The sequence below is a fragment of the Crocodylus siamensis genome, chromosome 7 (assembly GCF_052110815.1).
Source record: "Crocodylus siamensis isolate JL-2025a chromosome 7, ASM5211081v1, whole genome shotgun sequence".
NCBI lineage: Eukaryota > Metazoa > Chordata > Crocodylia > Crocodylidae > Crocodylus > Crocodylus siamensis.
The window spans coordinates 66,793,328-66,809,198 of record NC_143401.1 but is presented as its reverse complement, the minus strand read 5'-3'; the positions used below and the strand labels follow the sequence as shown (position 1 = coordinate 66,809,198).

The following is a 15,871-nucleotide window of genomic DNA, read 5'->3' as shown; positions in this document are numbered from 1 at the left end:
GGACTTTTTTCCTTTCCCAGCCTTGCCACAGCTTTTCTTATACTAAATCACAGACTCTCCCCCAGCTTCTCCCTAGCCTCTCATATACAGATTACAGAAGCTGGAATTCAACTGACTGTGTCCTTGAAAGGGGGGGAAGGGTTTGAACTCTTGGTGACCTATAGTAGTCTCTGAGCATACTTAATTAGCTGATGCATGTTTACCTCTCTGCCCTGCATACTTAAGTAGTTAATTATACTATACATGCGATGTATGTAGTGATGTAACCACATATATGCTTGTATGAAACGGAAGTGAGCTGTAAGAGTTCCTGTTTCTGCACACGTGCCCAGGAGGAAAAAGATAAATACAGCCTGCAAAATTCCTTGGTGGGTTCAGAGTAATCTGAGTTTTTGACTCTGCTCTGACCTTATTTGCAAATACATCTTTTGTGCCATCTAATGAGTGTGTGTCTGTGATTTTGGTGGCCTCCAGAGAAACGAACCACTTTATGCATCGATCTGGCACCAGCAGATGGGACGTCTCTGGATCACCTCGGGGCTCAGTGACAAGATAGTCTCTGCCACCACAGGGAGTGCGCACCGAGCCACCTTTTTGGGCTCGCCCAGGGGGTTTGAGATGTGAGTCGGGGTACCCAAGAGATTAAAGGCTCCTGTGCAAAATTTTTGGTTTCTGAGGACGCCAGACACACATTCCGGCATTCTGATCGAGATCTCTGGGGTATCTGAGTGAGTATATGAATTCCCTTGCCCAATTTGGTCTGGATCCGGGAACAGAGACGCGTTCGATTTGGTTTAATACTGGGAAATTTTCGGCCTGGTATATGCGAACCGTCTGTAACTAGGATCTTTTGGTATTTGGTGTGCATTGGGTGCACTTTTGTGGGCATATGGGTGCAGGTCACTCCCGTGTAGAAAACTCGGATACGCCTTTAAGTTATATATTACAAAACTTCAGTAAATTTGCAAAGCAGGCAGATTATGGAGTGAAGATGAAAAAGGGTGATTTAATTAAGTTTTGTCAACTCGAGTGGCCAACATTTGGGGTCCACTGGACCCCAAAAGGATCCTTTGTAGTAAAAGAAGTGATAGCTATCCATGAAATAGTTATGCAGAACGGATATTGGAATCAATTTCCTTATATCGATTGTTGGTTGTGGGTGGTTCAAAATCAGCCACCTTGGATTAAGAAATGCTTAGTAAAGTCTCATGTGATGGTTGTTAAAGGAAAGACTCGAGGAGGACCGCCTGTACTCCCTGAGTCTAATGAGGGGGGGAATTCTGAATTGGCTGAGTATCGGACCCGCTCTCCGGTCACCCTATCAGGTAGTGAGGATGAATCAGACACCTCCTCAGGATCCAGTCCCTCTGCACCACTGCTCCCTCCCTCAGGGAAACCACCACCGGCGTATCAAAGCATACCTAATGATTCAGAGCGTGAGCCTCAGCCAAGTGCCCCATCTGAATCAGGGAATAAGGGCTATTATTTGCACAAGACTGTAGAATCACAGCCGGTGCTGAATTGCCCGATGCGAGAGGTTATCGGAGAGGGGGGCAATGCAGCTTTTGTTTACACCCCACTTAGTATTTCAGATTTATTTAACTGGAAGAATCAGAGCCCCTCTTTTCATGAAGACCCTGAAAAGATGAGGGACCTGTTTCGATCTATTGGGCAAACCCATCGACCCACTTGGGCTGATGTCCAGATGATGCTCCAAACCCTCCTGACCCCGGAGGAGAGAAGATTAGTGTTGGGTACGGCAGAGCGCATTGCAGCAGCCAGGGTAGAAGCGGAGGGAGCTGGTCGTACCTTGCATGATACCTGCCCTGTTGAGGAACCGAGATGGGATAATCATACTGCAGAAGGAAGAGAGCTGAGTGCACGGTATCTAGGGATTATAGAGGAAGCAATGGGGAAGGCAGTGCCTCGGGTTACTAATCTGTCTAAATTGTATGAAGTGAGACAGGGAAGAGGAGAGGATCCCTCAGCTTTCCTCGGGAGGCTGTACGAGGCGTTCCGCAGGTTTTCGGAAGCCCTAGATAATCAACGCATGGTAAATCTTATGTTTATTGGTCAATCCGCTGCTGATATTCGTAAGAAGTTACAGAAAACTGAGGGAGGTGCTGGGAAACCGATTTCAGAGCTGGTGGAAATTGCATATAAGGTATATGGGAATCGTGAGCATATGCAGGAGCGCAAGGAGGATAAAAAGGCTCAGCAACAGATGGCAGCGCTGGCAGCTGCTATAACTGGAGGTAACCCTGGAAAGGCTGGGATGCAGAAAAAGGGAAAGGAGAAAGAGTGGGAGCAGACGTTTGTGCTTACTGCAGGGAGAAAGGACACTGGAAGAGGAAAGTTGAAGGAGAAGAGAGAGGGTGAAACAAAAGGTCACCTCATGCGGGCAGAGGAAAAGGGTGAGGACACAGAATGAAGGGGACGGGGATCTAAGACCACTACCCTTCGGGTTGGAGCCCGAGAAGATCCCATGGTAACCATTAGAGTTGGTAGCAAAAACTTTGAAGCCTTGGTGGATACTGGCGCTACATTTTCAATGATTCCAGAAAAACCCCCCTGTGCAGGAACTAGTGAACAGCATGTACTTGTAGAAGGGATTGAGGGAACACAGTCCCGACTCCCTGTTTGTAAGCCACTTCTCACCAAAGTGTGGGACCATTTGCTTGAGCACTCCTTTGTATATTCTCCAAGTTGCCCAGTTGCACTACTTGGGCGGGACCTACTCACAAAATTGCAAGCTGAGATATTTTTCAGAGATGACCAGATGGTGGTCCAGCTACCTGTCAAGCAGAGCTCGAACTATCAGATGGCTCTCCTGGAGGACCGACGCCCTGTAGTAAGTTCTGAAGATCACATGACTGGAATAGACCCTTCGGTATGGGCTGATGGAACCCCTGCGCGAGTTAAGTCGGTCTCCCCGGTAAGGATCACACTCAAGGATGGGGAGAGGCCCATTCAGGTAAAGCAGTATCCACTCAGCCGAGCGGCCAGAGCTGGACTCAAGCCGTTAATAGAGAAATACAAGAGGTGCGGATGGCTAGTGGAAGGGTCCTCACCATATAATACCCCCATTCTTGGAGTGCCGAAGGCAGATGGGGTCTCATACAGACTGGTCCAAGACCTGCGAGCAGTAAATAAGAAGGTCCTTTCAGACCATCCTGTAGTCCCGAACCCTCACACGATTTTGACACAAGTACTGGGGGAAGCTGAAATATTTTCAGTGCTAGATTTGAAAGATGCTTTCTTCTCCATTCCCCTTCACCGAGAGAGTCAAAAAAATTGTTTGCTTTTGAATGGGAGGATCCAGATACTTTCCATAAAGCCCAACTCATGTGGACAGTTCTTCCACAAGGATTCATAGCAGCCCCCCATATTTTTGGACTTGCCCTTCAGAAGGACTTGGAGGAGTGGAAGGGATCACACCCTGCAGTGACTCTCCTCCAGTATGTGGATGACCTGCTAGTTGCAAGCCCAAACTTGCAACTCTGCGAGGAAGCCACCAGGTCACTGCTAAACACTCTAGGGGAAAAAGGATATAAAGTCTCTAGAGAGAAAGCCCAAATATGTCAGCCTCAAGTTACATTTTTGGGATATAAGCTCTCAAAAGGAGTCAGAGCCCTGAGTGCAGATCACATACAGGCAATCCAAGGTCTAACCTCACCTAAGTCACCCAAGGAGCTGCGGGCATTCCTAGGGCTAACTGGGTTCTGTCGACTACGGATACCAGATTATGGTGGGAAGGCTAGACCACTGTATGAATCCCTGACTAAGGAGAGTCTCACTAAAATGGAAATGGAATAAAGAAATGCAGCATGCCTTTGATCTGCTTAAGGCAGCATTAACCCAGCCCCCTGCCCTGGCCATCCCAAATAGTAAAAAGCCATATCGACTGTATGTTCATGAGAATCGAGGGGTCGCATCAGGGGTGCTGACACAGCCATCAGGCCCAACCTGGAGACCCGTGGGATATTACTCAAAGGTTCTAGATCCAGTTGCACTCGGGTGGCCAGCCTGTCTTTGGGCTGGGGCAGCCACAGCAGTGGCTGTTGAAGAAGCCCAGAAGATAGTCATGGGTGCGGATATGGAAATACACCCCCCACATGGAGTTCCCCAGATTCTAGGGACTGAGGGAGGAAAGTTTCTCAACCCCTCCAGACAATCACGGTATGAGATATTTTTGCTCTCTAATCCAGGACTTACTTTCAAACATACTACAGCCTTAAACCCTGCAACCTTGCTGCCGGAGCCAGGGAAACCGACGCATGACTGCCTTGAGGTCCTGAATCAAACCACACAGGTGCGGCCTGATCTTGCTGAGGACCCAATTGAATACCCAGATGCTGAATACTTCGTAGACGGCTCCAGCTCTGTCATCGATGGAAAAAGACAAACAGGATGTGCAGTGGTAACCTTGGATAAGGTAGTATGGAGGGAGTCATTGCCGAGCTCATGGTCGGCACAGGCCGCGGAACTCACTGCGCTCACCCGAGCATTACAGCTGGGGACAGGCCAGCGGGTTAATGTATACACTGATTCTCGCTATGCTTTTTCTACGGTCCATGCGCACGGACTATTGTGGAAAGAAAGGGGTTTCATTACGGCTTCTGGGAATAAAATTGCTAACGGCCCTCAGATTATCAAGCTACTAGAGGCACTCCACCAGCCTAAAGAGGTAGCAGTCATTCACGTGCGCGCCCATGGGAAGGCTGCTGAGGAAAAGCATAAGCTTGGAAACGCAAAGGCTGATGCGGCAGCAAAGGAAGCCGCATTTATTGGTGGAGAAGCGGAGGAAGTATCCAGGCAGGCCTTGTCCCATGCCATATGGCCATACGTCCGGGATTTAGTCCCACAGTATTCCCCTGAAGAAGATAAATTTGTACAGAAAGCTTGTGCAAAAAAGAACTCCCAGGGGTGGTGGATAGTACCGGGAGGAAAGGTCATGATACCCAGGCCATTGCTTCAGGAAGTGCTGCATCAGCTTCATGCAAGAACCCATATGGGAGGCTTGGCTATGGGTGATCTAGTGATCCGCCAAGCAGTAGCCCCAGGGCTATATGTAGAAGCTCAGCGTATTGCTACCAGGTGCGTCACATGCCAGAAAGTAAACCCTCGAAGGAAACCCCCTGTGCCAATGGGAGGTAGACCCTGGGCAGCATACCCTGGACAAGCATGGCAAATTGATTTTGCCAAGCTCCCACAGTCCGGACATCATGGGTGTTTACTTGTCATGGTAGACCAGCTCTCTGGTTGGGTCGAGGCATGGCCCACCAGAACTGCCACTGCGGCTACAGTAGTGAAGTATTTGTTGCAGGAGATCGTTCCCCGGTATTCTCTGCCTGAATCCATCGAGTCGGATCAAGGACAACACTTTGCGGGAAAGGTAGTTCAAGAAGTCGCACAAGCTCTCAAGATCACTTGGAAACTACACACACCATGGAGACCACAGAGCTCAGGACAAGTGGAACGCATGAAGAGGACCTTAAAGACTCTACTCACCAAAATCTGTATTGAAGCACGCCTTAAGTGGCCTCAAGCATTGCCGCTAGCTCTTACTTGCATTTGAAACACTCCCCGACGGGGCATTAAATTAACCCCATATGAAATTATGTTTGGCAAGCCCCCTCGAGTCTTACCCCCTGGGATGCGAGAAAATGTAACTTTTGAATTAGGTAATAGCGAGCTTCATATGTACGTTATTGCTTTGCAGTCTGTCTTGTCTTCTCTTCACAGGTATGCAGCCTCCTTTCAGCGTTTGCCTTTAGACGTACCGGTACATGACTTCTGCCCGAGAGACTGAGTCTTGGTGCAGCAGTGGAAAAAAAGAACCTTTAACTGAGAGGTGGAGTGGCCCTTTCCAGGTACTTCTAACAACCCACACCGCTGTAAAGATTGCTGGCCATGACCGTTGGATACACCATACCCGTGTGAAACGACATCCACGAGCGTCAGAGGACACCAACTCCCAGGCCGAACTCACTCCGGAAGTTGAGTCGTCCTTGGAACAAGAAGCCAGCAAGTGGAGCTGTGAACCTACTGGTGACCTCCAAGTGCGCCTGAGACAGCTTAATCAAAGTTCAGAAAATTAGACAAGAAAGTAAAAAGAAAAAGTTTAGGCTGTATTTGATCTCAAGAAAGGGAGAATACGGTGGGAATCTTAATATGCCTTGTTGTTATCTATGTAGTAAGAGAAGCAGGATTGAGCAGCCCTAGCCACCAGCCTATATCCCCACTTCCCCCAATTGCTCCCCCAGGGAAAAATTTGTATGCTGACATGATGGAAAGAATTGCAGGTACCTTCAATCTCACCAACTGCTGGGCCTGTGGGGGACTCCGAGAGGCCGGAGAACAGTGGCCTTGGAGGGCTTTTCCTTTGGCCCCAAAATGGTTGGTAAGTGATAAGGCGGATGTTAAGAGTACTGGTCAAGAATGGGATGAGAACCGCAGCTGGGATCTTTCCCAAGTGGCATTAGGAGAGTACTGTATTAGCAATAATGGTACAGGGAGGAGTTTGGGACATAGCCAGCGTACATGGACATTGAAACGGGTCCAAACATGCACTACCTGTTATGCCCTTAATTGCAGCAAGTATGCAGGTCAAAGGAATTCTACTGCTGTTAAGCTCTCAAACTCCACGTGGATGAAATGTAACCCATCCACTCCACAATCATCCCCACATGATGAAGACACCTGCTTCAAAAAGGTCAGAAGGGCAAGAGTATCACGTTTTGATTCTAACATTACAAAATGTCAGGCATATAATGAGACCTGAAGTGAATGATTCATACCTTACTTCTATAATTGGCAATGGGCGAACCCGAATGGCACGATGGCGTGGTTTAATAGATATTGGAGTGCCTCAAATGACACAAATGAAATAACCGAGTGCGAGTATAGGGATAAAGATGGCGTATGGAGATGTCAGCTTAAACCGAGTGACCATTACACCGGCCCTTTAGGGCATAGGAACAACAAATACTATCCCCCTCTTTTCTGGTGGAACCATGACCCCCTGGCCTTGGGAAAACAGGGCCTTAAAAAGGACATTATTGGATTTGCGGAAGGCGAGCCTATACGGTACTGCCACAAAGGTGGACAGGAACCTGCTATATTGGGGTAATTGTACCAGCTTTCTTTTTGCTACCATCTGAGGTTGGAAATAAGTTGCGAGTCTCTTTGTATGATGATTGGAAAAGGACCAAGAGAAGTATTGATGTAAGTTTGACACGGGGTGGCTCCCAAAAGTGGAAGGAGGATGAGTGGCCCCCTCAAAGGATTACTGAGTATTATGGACCAGCTACATGGGCTAATGATGGGAGTTGGGGATACCGGACACCAATATACATGCTAAATAGAATCATCAGGTTGCAGGCAGTCTTGGAAATAATTACTAGCCAAACTGCCACTGCTCTCGAGTTACTGGCCCAACAGAGTTCTCAGATGAGAGAAGCCATATACCAAAATCGAATGGCCTTAGACTATTTACTCGCAGAGGATGGCGGAGTCTGCGGAAAGTTCAACCTTTCTAATTGTTGTCTCCAAATAGATGATAACGGAAAAGCAGTCTTAGAGATTGCCAAAGAGATTAGGAAAATAGCCCATGTACCAATACAAACGTAGGAAAACACATGGGATAAAGACTGGTGGTCTAATCTACTTGGAGGACCCTGGTGGAAGAAAGTAGAGTTTGTATTTTTGTGTGCTCTGACTGGTTTGATTTTTATTCCTTGCCTTACTCCCTGTCTCACTAGATTGATAACCACCACAGTTGAAGGGATGCAACTTGCAGCAGTCCCGCTCAAAGCGCAGACTGTAGCAAAAAAGTCATGGTACTCAGAAAAATTCCTCGTAATTATCCTGATCTGCCTAAATGAAAATGGGGAGCAGAAAGCATCTTGAGGGGGGAATATTGTTAGAAATGGAATATTGTTAGAAATGCACAGCTTGCATCTTGCACCCGATAAGAAAGAAACACTGCCAAGGACTTTTTTCCTTTCCCAGCCTTGCCACAGCTTTTCTTATACTAAATCGCAGACTCTCCCCCAGCTTTTCTCATACAGATTACAGAAGCTGGAATTCAACTGACTGTGTCCTTGAAAGGGGGGGAAGGGTTTGAACTCTTGGTGACCTATAGTAGTCTCTGAGCATACTTAATTAGCTGATGCATATTTACCTCTCCGCCCTGCATACTTAAGTAGTTAATTATACTATACATGCGATGTATGTAGTGCTGTAACCACATATATGCTTGTATGAAACGGAAGTGAGCTGTAAGAGTTCCTGTTTCTGCACATGTGCCCAGGAGGAAAAAGATAAATACAGCCTGCAAAATTCCTTGGTGGGTTCAGAGTAATCTGAGTTTTTGACTCTGCTCTGACCCTATTTGCAAATACACCTTTTGTGCCATCTAATGAGTGTGTGTCTGTGATTTTGGTGGCCTCCAGAGAAACAAACTGCTTTATGCATCACAACCGTACCACTAAAAATGACAACAAATGAAAATGCCAAACTCAATTTGACAGTCAGTGGTCTAGCTACACCAAATCAAGGATCTGTTACTGCTTTTAATGATGGGTTATGACCTTTAATTATGAAAATTATCACCTTTAATTATGAAAATGTAAAATGTCAGTCATTTACAGGTATAACAACGTAATTTGATTTTGAATGTGCTATATGCAGAATTGTCCGTCTAGTAAAATGTGCTTGAATGAAACTTGTTTCTACAAAGATAACATCAATTTAGCAGAGATGAGATATAATATCAATTATCCTGTTTCACCGACAGATCTTTTCCTAAATTTGCTTTGCACAGACCATTGAACATGCATGTTTTCACACTTCCCTGTCCAATCCTCTGCCACACTTTCACACACAATCTCAGACATGTGGCAGATAATTTTCAGGCCTGTGAAACCATCTACTAAAAAAATGAAAATAGCCACACTCAGCTAATCACATTACCTTTTTCTGCAGTTTTTCTATTAATTTTCTCTTTAAATCTGAGAAGATTCCTAACTGCTCTCCTCTGACTGCCAAATGGACTGTCAGTGGTACGTGCAGAGGACACCCATCCATTAAGGAAATACTACATATAACTAGAAATGCATTCAATTTTCAAACAAATCAACTTTAATGAAGTTTCATACCTAAAACTGTGCAATATACTCCCTCACCTGTTGAATTATTTTGGAATCTTTCTGAAGATTCTCTCTGGGAGGGACTTTTCCAAATAACTTCCAGCCAGGAGCACTTTGAACAGCAGGTTTGAGGTCCTTCGTCCTTTTAGTGAAAAAGTTTCTGGAAAACAAAAGAGGATTTTTTAACTTATAAAACACTAAAATTATTAAAATTTAGATTTGTTTTAATCCAGATCATCCAGATTTGCAAGGGTATACTATCCAGCACAGCTTGTTTGTCTGCATGCTAAGTTTCTTTCCCCGGCTTTTTAAAAATGTGAATAATACGTGTTTAAAAAGTCGCATGCTACTAAAATATGCTTGAGGCAACTATGACATTATGTCCAATAGTTTTAATAATTATTTTTGAAGTTATGCACAGTTGGATACTTTTTAGTATTCCATGTATTACATTTGTAAGTCAGTATGGATAAGTGGTTATAGCACCTAATGTCAGAATGGTTGCATCCAAGGACTCATTCTCTGGTAAGCACAAATAATAACTGGAATATCAATTGTGGAATCAAATATTTAAACTACTAAGAAAACGAAAGCAAAGCAGAAGAAAACTGCGCTACAATAGTAGCGACAAATTCTAAATTAACTATTACCTTAAGTCTTGCTCTTTAAAAAAGAAACTCTGCTGCTACAAAGTACAGTATACTAAATTTAATATTGATGAATTAAAGATTTTTCACAAAAAGATTATTTGAGTTGACAGTGGTATCCTCCACTATTAAAATGACGGACTGACTAAATTTAAGGTAGTAACATGAACTCATTCTCAATCCCTACAAAATATGTAACAGAACTTCAGTTACTACAGATAATGCTTTTCCCTTCTTTCATACCTTTTTGGTAATACTGGACGACAAAAATTAAGAGATGTCTACAACTTTAGAATCACAACAAGGAAGATGCAGGAACACGGACCCCTTCACCCCCCAAGATTAACAAATACCCTTAATCAACCAATAAGCTAAAAGAATCACATTTATAGAGATAGGATAACTGTATTGTTCTGCTAGTCCTCAAAAAGTTTATGACCTCAAGGGTGTTAGTATATTTGGTTTACATGCATGCCTGCAATCATTCTAGACTCCAGGCAGTTTTTTGTTCACAGCATATATATGGTGCATATCATATAGATTCTCCAAACACTGTTCATCAAAACAAGTTGATAAATTTTCATCATTCAAATTCAGAGTTATTCAAACTGCTACTCAAATGATGCTGATTTGTACATTTGTATATGTCACAGTTGTTGACCTGTCAAGAGCTTTTAACAGTATAGATAGAAGTAAACTTCGGGAGAAATTGTTAAATTATGGAATTGACCCTTTTCTTTTGCATCTGCTGATAGATCATCATAAGGACACACAGGCACAAGTTAGGTGGGGCCTGAGGGGCGAACTCGCACAAAATTTCAGACACAAAGGGGTTTGACAAGAATGTATTTTTGCTTCTTTGCTATTTAACCTTTATATGAATGGCATCACTGGAAATTTGCAGGACACTCATTTTCATTCCCCAAAATTACTAGCAACCCCAATTCCTATCTTAATGTATGCAGATGACACTGTCATACTGTCAAGAATGCCCATTGGATTACAGAGAGCAAATTACAACTTTTGAGCATCTTTGTGGACAAAATAACTTAAAAATAAATTATGATAAATCCAAAATAATGTCTTGGGGAAGCTGTTTGATAAAATATCCATGGAACATGGAGGGAATCGAACTTGAAGTTGTTAAAATTTATTAGGTACTTGGTTGTGATGTTTACAGCTTTTCCATCACAGAAACACCACATTCAGTTGATGAAAACTAAGGCAGCTCAATCAGCACTGGCTAAAGAAATTTTATGAGACCACAGCAGGACAATCAGTCCAAGCTCCCATATTAGCATATAAAGCTAAAGTTGTATGTCAAATCCTGCATGGTGCTGAAGTATGGGGCTATGCCACCAGCAATGATGTGGACATACCTCAGAATAACTAACTTTCTCAGGGCTCTTCCTCCCTCAACTCCCGCATCCTTCTTGATATTAGAGATGGGGTTAGATTTCGTTTTAACTAATATTATCATTAGAATGGCAGGATTCGGGTTTAAAATCCTGCCTCTTCTACTGTCTTGCTTGCTCAAATTGTGCTATAGAAGACATCAATAATTCCCCTTCTCTTCCATCTCCCAGGCTACCTTTTCCTTCAAGTACTTTTGCACTTTCTGGGATGGAACACTATGTCAAGGACAATGAAAGAAAGACTCTTCTCCCCCACAAAAAAGGTACAGGTTTTCCAGAGGTTCTGAGATATTGCCAGACAGAATGATTTTGCAGTGGCCCCTCTATATATTCTTTGGAACTCAGATGGGGGGGGGGGGGGGCAGCCCAGCAAGAAGGGGGAAGCCCAGCTGCTAGTTACCAGGGCAGCCAGAGTCACAGGTGCTGGTTGCTAGGGCAACTGCTGGGGAGTCAGCTGACAGGAAGGGGCAGGGCCTGATGCATATAAACCCCAGGAGTCAGGCCAGGAGGGTAGTCCCCCACTGGCGGTTGGGGAAGAGGAGCTCGGCCAGTGCAGACAGGAGAGAAGCCCGACTGCACGAGCAGCCCCCGATTGCTGCTACGGGTTGGAGCACTCCCCTGGTAGGGACTGAACGTGGTTTTGGCCAGACGGTTTAGGTTATGTTATAGCCCAGGGGCTTTTTGTTTTTGTGTTCGCTGTTTAAAACCGGAGGACTGAGTGAGGCTATTAGGGGTTGGAGGAGGCCTCATAGGGGCTCCACGGTAGCACGGGGACCCTGGTGCCAGAGAGGGCACAGCATTTTGCGGTGTACTGACCCTAGCCCCAGAGCAAAGGGGCAGCGAGAAGCCCCAGAGCGAGGGGGCAGCAGAGCACCAGGAAGGCATGGAACAAGATAGGGCAGTGGGAAGTCCAAAGGGGAGATGAGGAAAAGGGCCAAATCACAACGAGACCCAAGACCAAATCACGTCAGTGTCATCTGCGAGGCTTAGGCCGCGGTATAGGGGAGGAAAAGGAGCTGCAGATAGCGCCCCCTGGCACCAAGGCGAATAACATGGGCAGCCTCCCGCTAATTACATCAATTAATTAAGATCAAGACATGGCAGGCAAGTAAGCAGGCGGTTGCCCTCTACAGGAGGGCAGAGTCACCAATAGAAATACACCTGTCACAGGTGGGCAGGGGCAGGCAGCAGGATAATCTCCCAGGGAGCCTGGTCATGGGGCTGCTACACCCACCAGAACGCAGGTCCCCTTACCCCTGCCTCCCCCATCCCCTCTGCCCACAATCTACAGCGGGTCAGCATACCCTCACCCCTGGACACTATGAGCTCAACATGTCTCTGCTGTGCAGTATCTTTTCCTGAGCAGTACCAGCCCTATCCCCCACCCCCACCTCTGAATCTCAACGGGGGGAGGATATCATGTATGTACTGCTCTACAGATGTTCTTCCATACACATCAGAAAAAGGAAACCAGTGAAAATGCCAAGCTGGTTATTTGATATTTTGGCTAAAACGCAAACGTTTTGCCCTGAAGCAACTGTAAGGTGACACCCATGTGCCAATATAGGCTTCTGGCAAAAAGAAAAAGTATTTAGACACCGAAAGTTAACATCATGTAATAAAACAAAAACCAAGCGTGCCAGCAATGGGTTACAGAATTAACAGCTTTACAAAGAGCTAAAGTAGGCATGGAAAATGAGAATGAAAGAGAAACCAGAAACCTGCAACATGTCCAGCATGGAAACAAGATGCCACTGAACCAGGACTTTTGCTGAACTAAAAGTGCATTATGGGGAAAGGACCTATTTTTTCCCCCCTTTTTCTTTATGCAGTATAATCATGTAAGTTGATGCTATCTATCAAAAAACAAGTTCTTCCACAATAAGAATCCCATAGATGATGGATAAAAATTCTGCTCATTTATGGGGAAGCAGAGGAAGATAATTTTGGTTTCATTTCCCCCACTGGCTGGAGTTTGTAAGAGCCAGCCATGCTTGGAACAATGTAGTTACTACCACTGAAAACAGTGCTTCCCCTCTAGATATAACCAAATCTAGTAATTACAAAATTTGAGCATAGTGGTAAGCTGGATTTTCTAGAAACAGACATGCAAAAGACTACAACTTGATGTGTACTTTCGCAAATATATTAAGGATTCTAGGTCAGGACGTGTGCTGGGAGTTTAGACTCACCACCTCTCACCATCACCAACACTCACAAGTTTGACCATGTCAAAGTTATTTTTGCAAAGAATAAACCTTCAGCTTTAAATAGGTGCAACCAACAGCAACAATGTAATAAAATATAAATAATGAATGTATTTGATCTCTGCGTGGATCTTAACTGACAAGGAGTTTAGTAATACTACAGAATGGAACAAAAATCAAGTTTTTCAGAACCACTCTCTACCCCAAGGCCACAAGCCTTGTTCTCAATAGTATGTAGCATAATGGATTATAATAAATTTAAAATGCATCAATTCAGCTGACACCGTAACTTTTGGTTTCTTGCTAAATACCAACTACAAACACAAGATTTAAGCTGTATTCTATTTATTTAATGTATTCCATTCTAAAATTCTAATCTGATAGTATCATATTTACTCAAATAAGATTCTTCCTCCCCCCAACCCTTCACATAATAAGGAAACCTCATAGAATCATAGAAAAACAGAGTTGGAAAGGGCCTCAGGAAGTCATCTAGTCCAACCCTCTGCTCAAAGCAGGACCATTCCCAACTAGATCATCCCAGGCAGCTCATTAAGAACAATCGTCTATCATTTAACTGCTGTTCAGCAATGAAAACCAGTTATGAAGCTGATTAAATGCAGCCACCACTGAGACTGACTATAAAAAAAACCACATGGCCCTCATTTGGCAAACATACTGATGGGAACCTCTTTTTTTTTGGTCATCATCATCATAATAGGCTGGTGTTCCCACTCAGGGATGTGGCACCAGGCCTGGAAGTACTGCCTACCAGGCCAGCACCTGGAGGGCCAGAGCCAGCCCTGACACCATCCCCTTAGTACCAAAAAATTGATGGACCTTAGCCAAAAAGCTGAAATGCTGTTGGCAACCTACCACAAGGATAGGTTAATACAGCCCATCTGAATAAGAGATACAGTAGCACCCACTGCGCTCAGTCCCCCTCAGACTCTTTTTCAAGGTCATGCTGAGCCACTACACTGAATAATTTCAACTCTCTCTTCACTCCCACAGCCAAGCTATACCTTTCTGTCCCATTTCCAATGATTTATGTTTCTTCACTAGCCTCAAATGTTTGGCAAACATCAAACAGGGCCCTGAACAGTTCACCCAGAATCCCCATCACCCCCCGCCACTCAGCTAGGCACATGTGATTAGTGTAGCACTGTCCCCCATGAGGTAAAGTCAGACAAGGTTACCCTGTGTCTCATCTGCCTATACATTTTTGGAAGATCTAAGGACTCATGACAAGAACACCTGGTTCCTATACTGCATAGTTGGCAGACATTATCAAGTGGAGTGCCCCAGGGGTCAGTCCTGAGGCCATTTTGGTTCAATGTCTTTATCATCAACTTGGAAGATGGCAGAGTGCATCCTCAGCAAGGTTTGCAGATGACAATAAGCTGGGAGGGAGTAGTAAATATGCTGGAGGGTAGGGCTAGGATTTAAAGCAGGCTTGTCCAACATACGGCCTGCGGGCCACCAAGCCATTTTATCTGGCCCAAGGTCCCCTGCTTGGGACAGGCGAGGAGTCCTGGTGCCTGCTCCGTGCTCCGGGCCCAGCTGCCAGCGCGCGAGGCCCCGAGGGGGCCGCTTCTCATGTGCTGCTGGGGACAGGAGGAGCCCAGCTGGGTCTGCACCGGCCAGCAGAAGCTGCAGCGGAGCCATGTGCCACTCAGAACAGGACGAGCCTGCACCCGGCAGTCCCAAGTGGCACACAGCTCCACCGCCACTTCTGCTGGCCGGTGCAGACCTGGCCGGCCTCCTCCAATCCCCAGCAGTACATGGGAAGCCAGCTTCAGCTGCATGCTCTTTTACCTGGCCGGTGCTGACCCGGTTCTGCCCAGGCAGGTCCTGCAGCACCATGTCAACTCGGGCATGGCACCAGCAGCCCGGGCGGGCCCCAGGTCAACCCCAGCCTGGCCCTGCAGCTTCTCCAGCACCAAGTCAACCCGGTTGTAGCCAAGCAGCTCCTGCAGCACCGTGTCAACCCAGACATGCATGCCATGTCAACCAGCACCATATCAACCCCTGCAACTTCACTGGTGTCAAAGTTCATGTGACACCACTTCCTGATGTGATACCACTTCCTGTGACGTCTTTGAATTTGGTTTGCCGGCCCACTGGGTGATAAAAAGTTTGTGATCTGGCCCCACATTCAAAAAGGTTGGACACCCCTGATTTAGAGTGACCTAGGCAAATTGGAGGATTGGGTTCATGACAGTTCAACAAGTGCAAAGTCATCCACTTTGGCTGGAACAATCCCATGCACAGTACAGGCTGGAACTGACTGACTGGGCAGCAGCTCTGGCAAAAAGGACCTGGGGGTTACAGTGGACAATAAGCTGAATACAAGCCAACAGTGTGCCCTTGTTGCAAAGAAGACTAATGGCATATTGGCACTGGGCTGCATCGGTAGGAGTGTTGCCAGCAGGTCAAGGGAAGCGATT

The 15,871-nt window shown here is 45.7% G+C and overlaps 1 protein-coding gene across 2 annotated transcripts in view; it reads right to left on the bottom strand.

The window, feature by feature from the left end:
• TBC1D12 (TBC1 domain family member 12) overlaps positions 1–15,871 on the bottom strand; it is a 96,040-nt gene that overhangs the window by 52,150 nt on the left and 28,019 nt on the right. The window contains exon 2 of one of the 2 annotated variants that reach the window (XM_090057443.1): positions 9,189–9,312. In XM_090057443.1, the coding sequence (XP_089913569.1) occupies positions 9,189–9,312 (124 nt within the window). Of the gene's footprint in view, positions 1–9,161; positions 9,313–15,871 lie in introns of those variants that run through there. The other variant, XM_090057444.1, reaches the window with a different exon arrangement.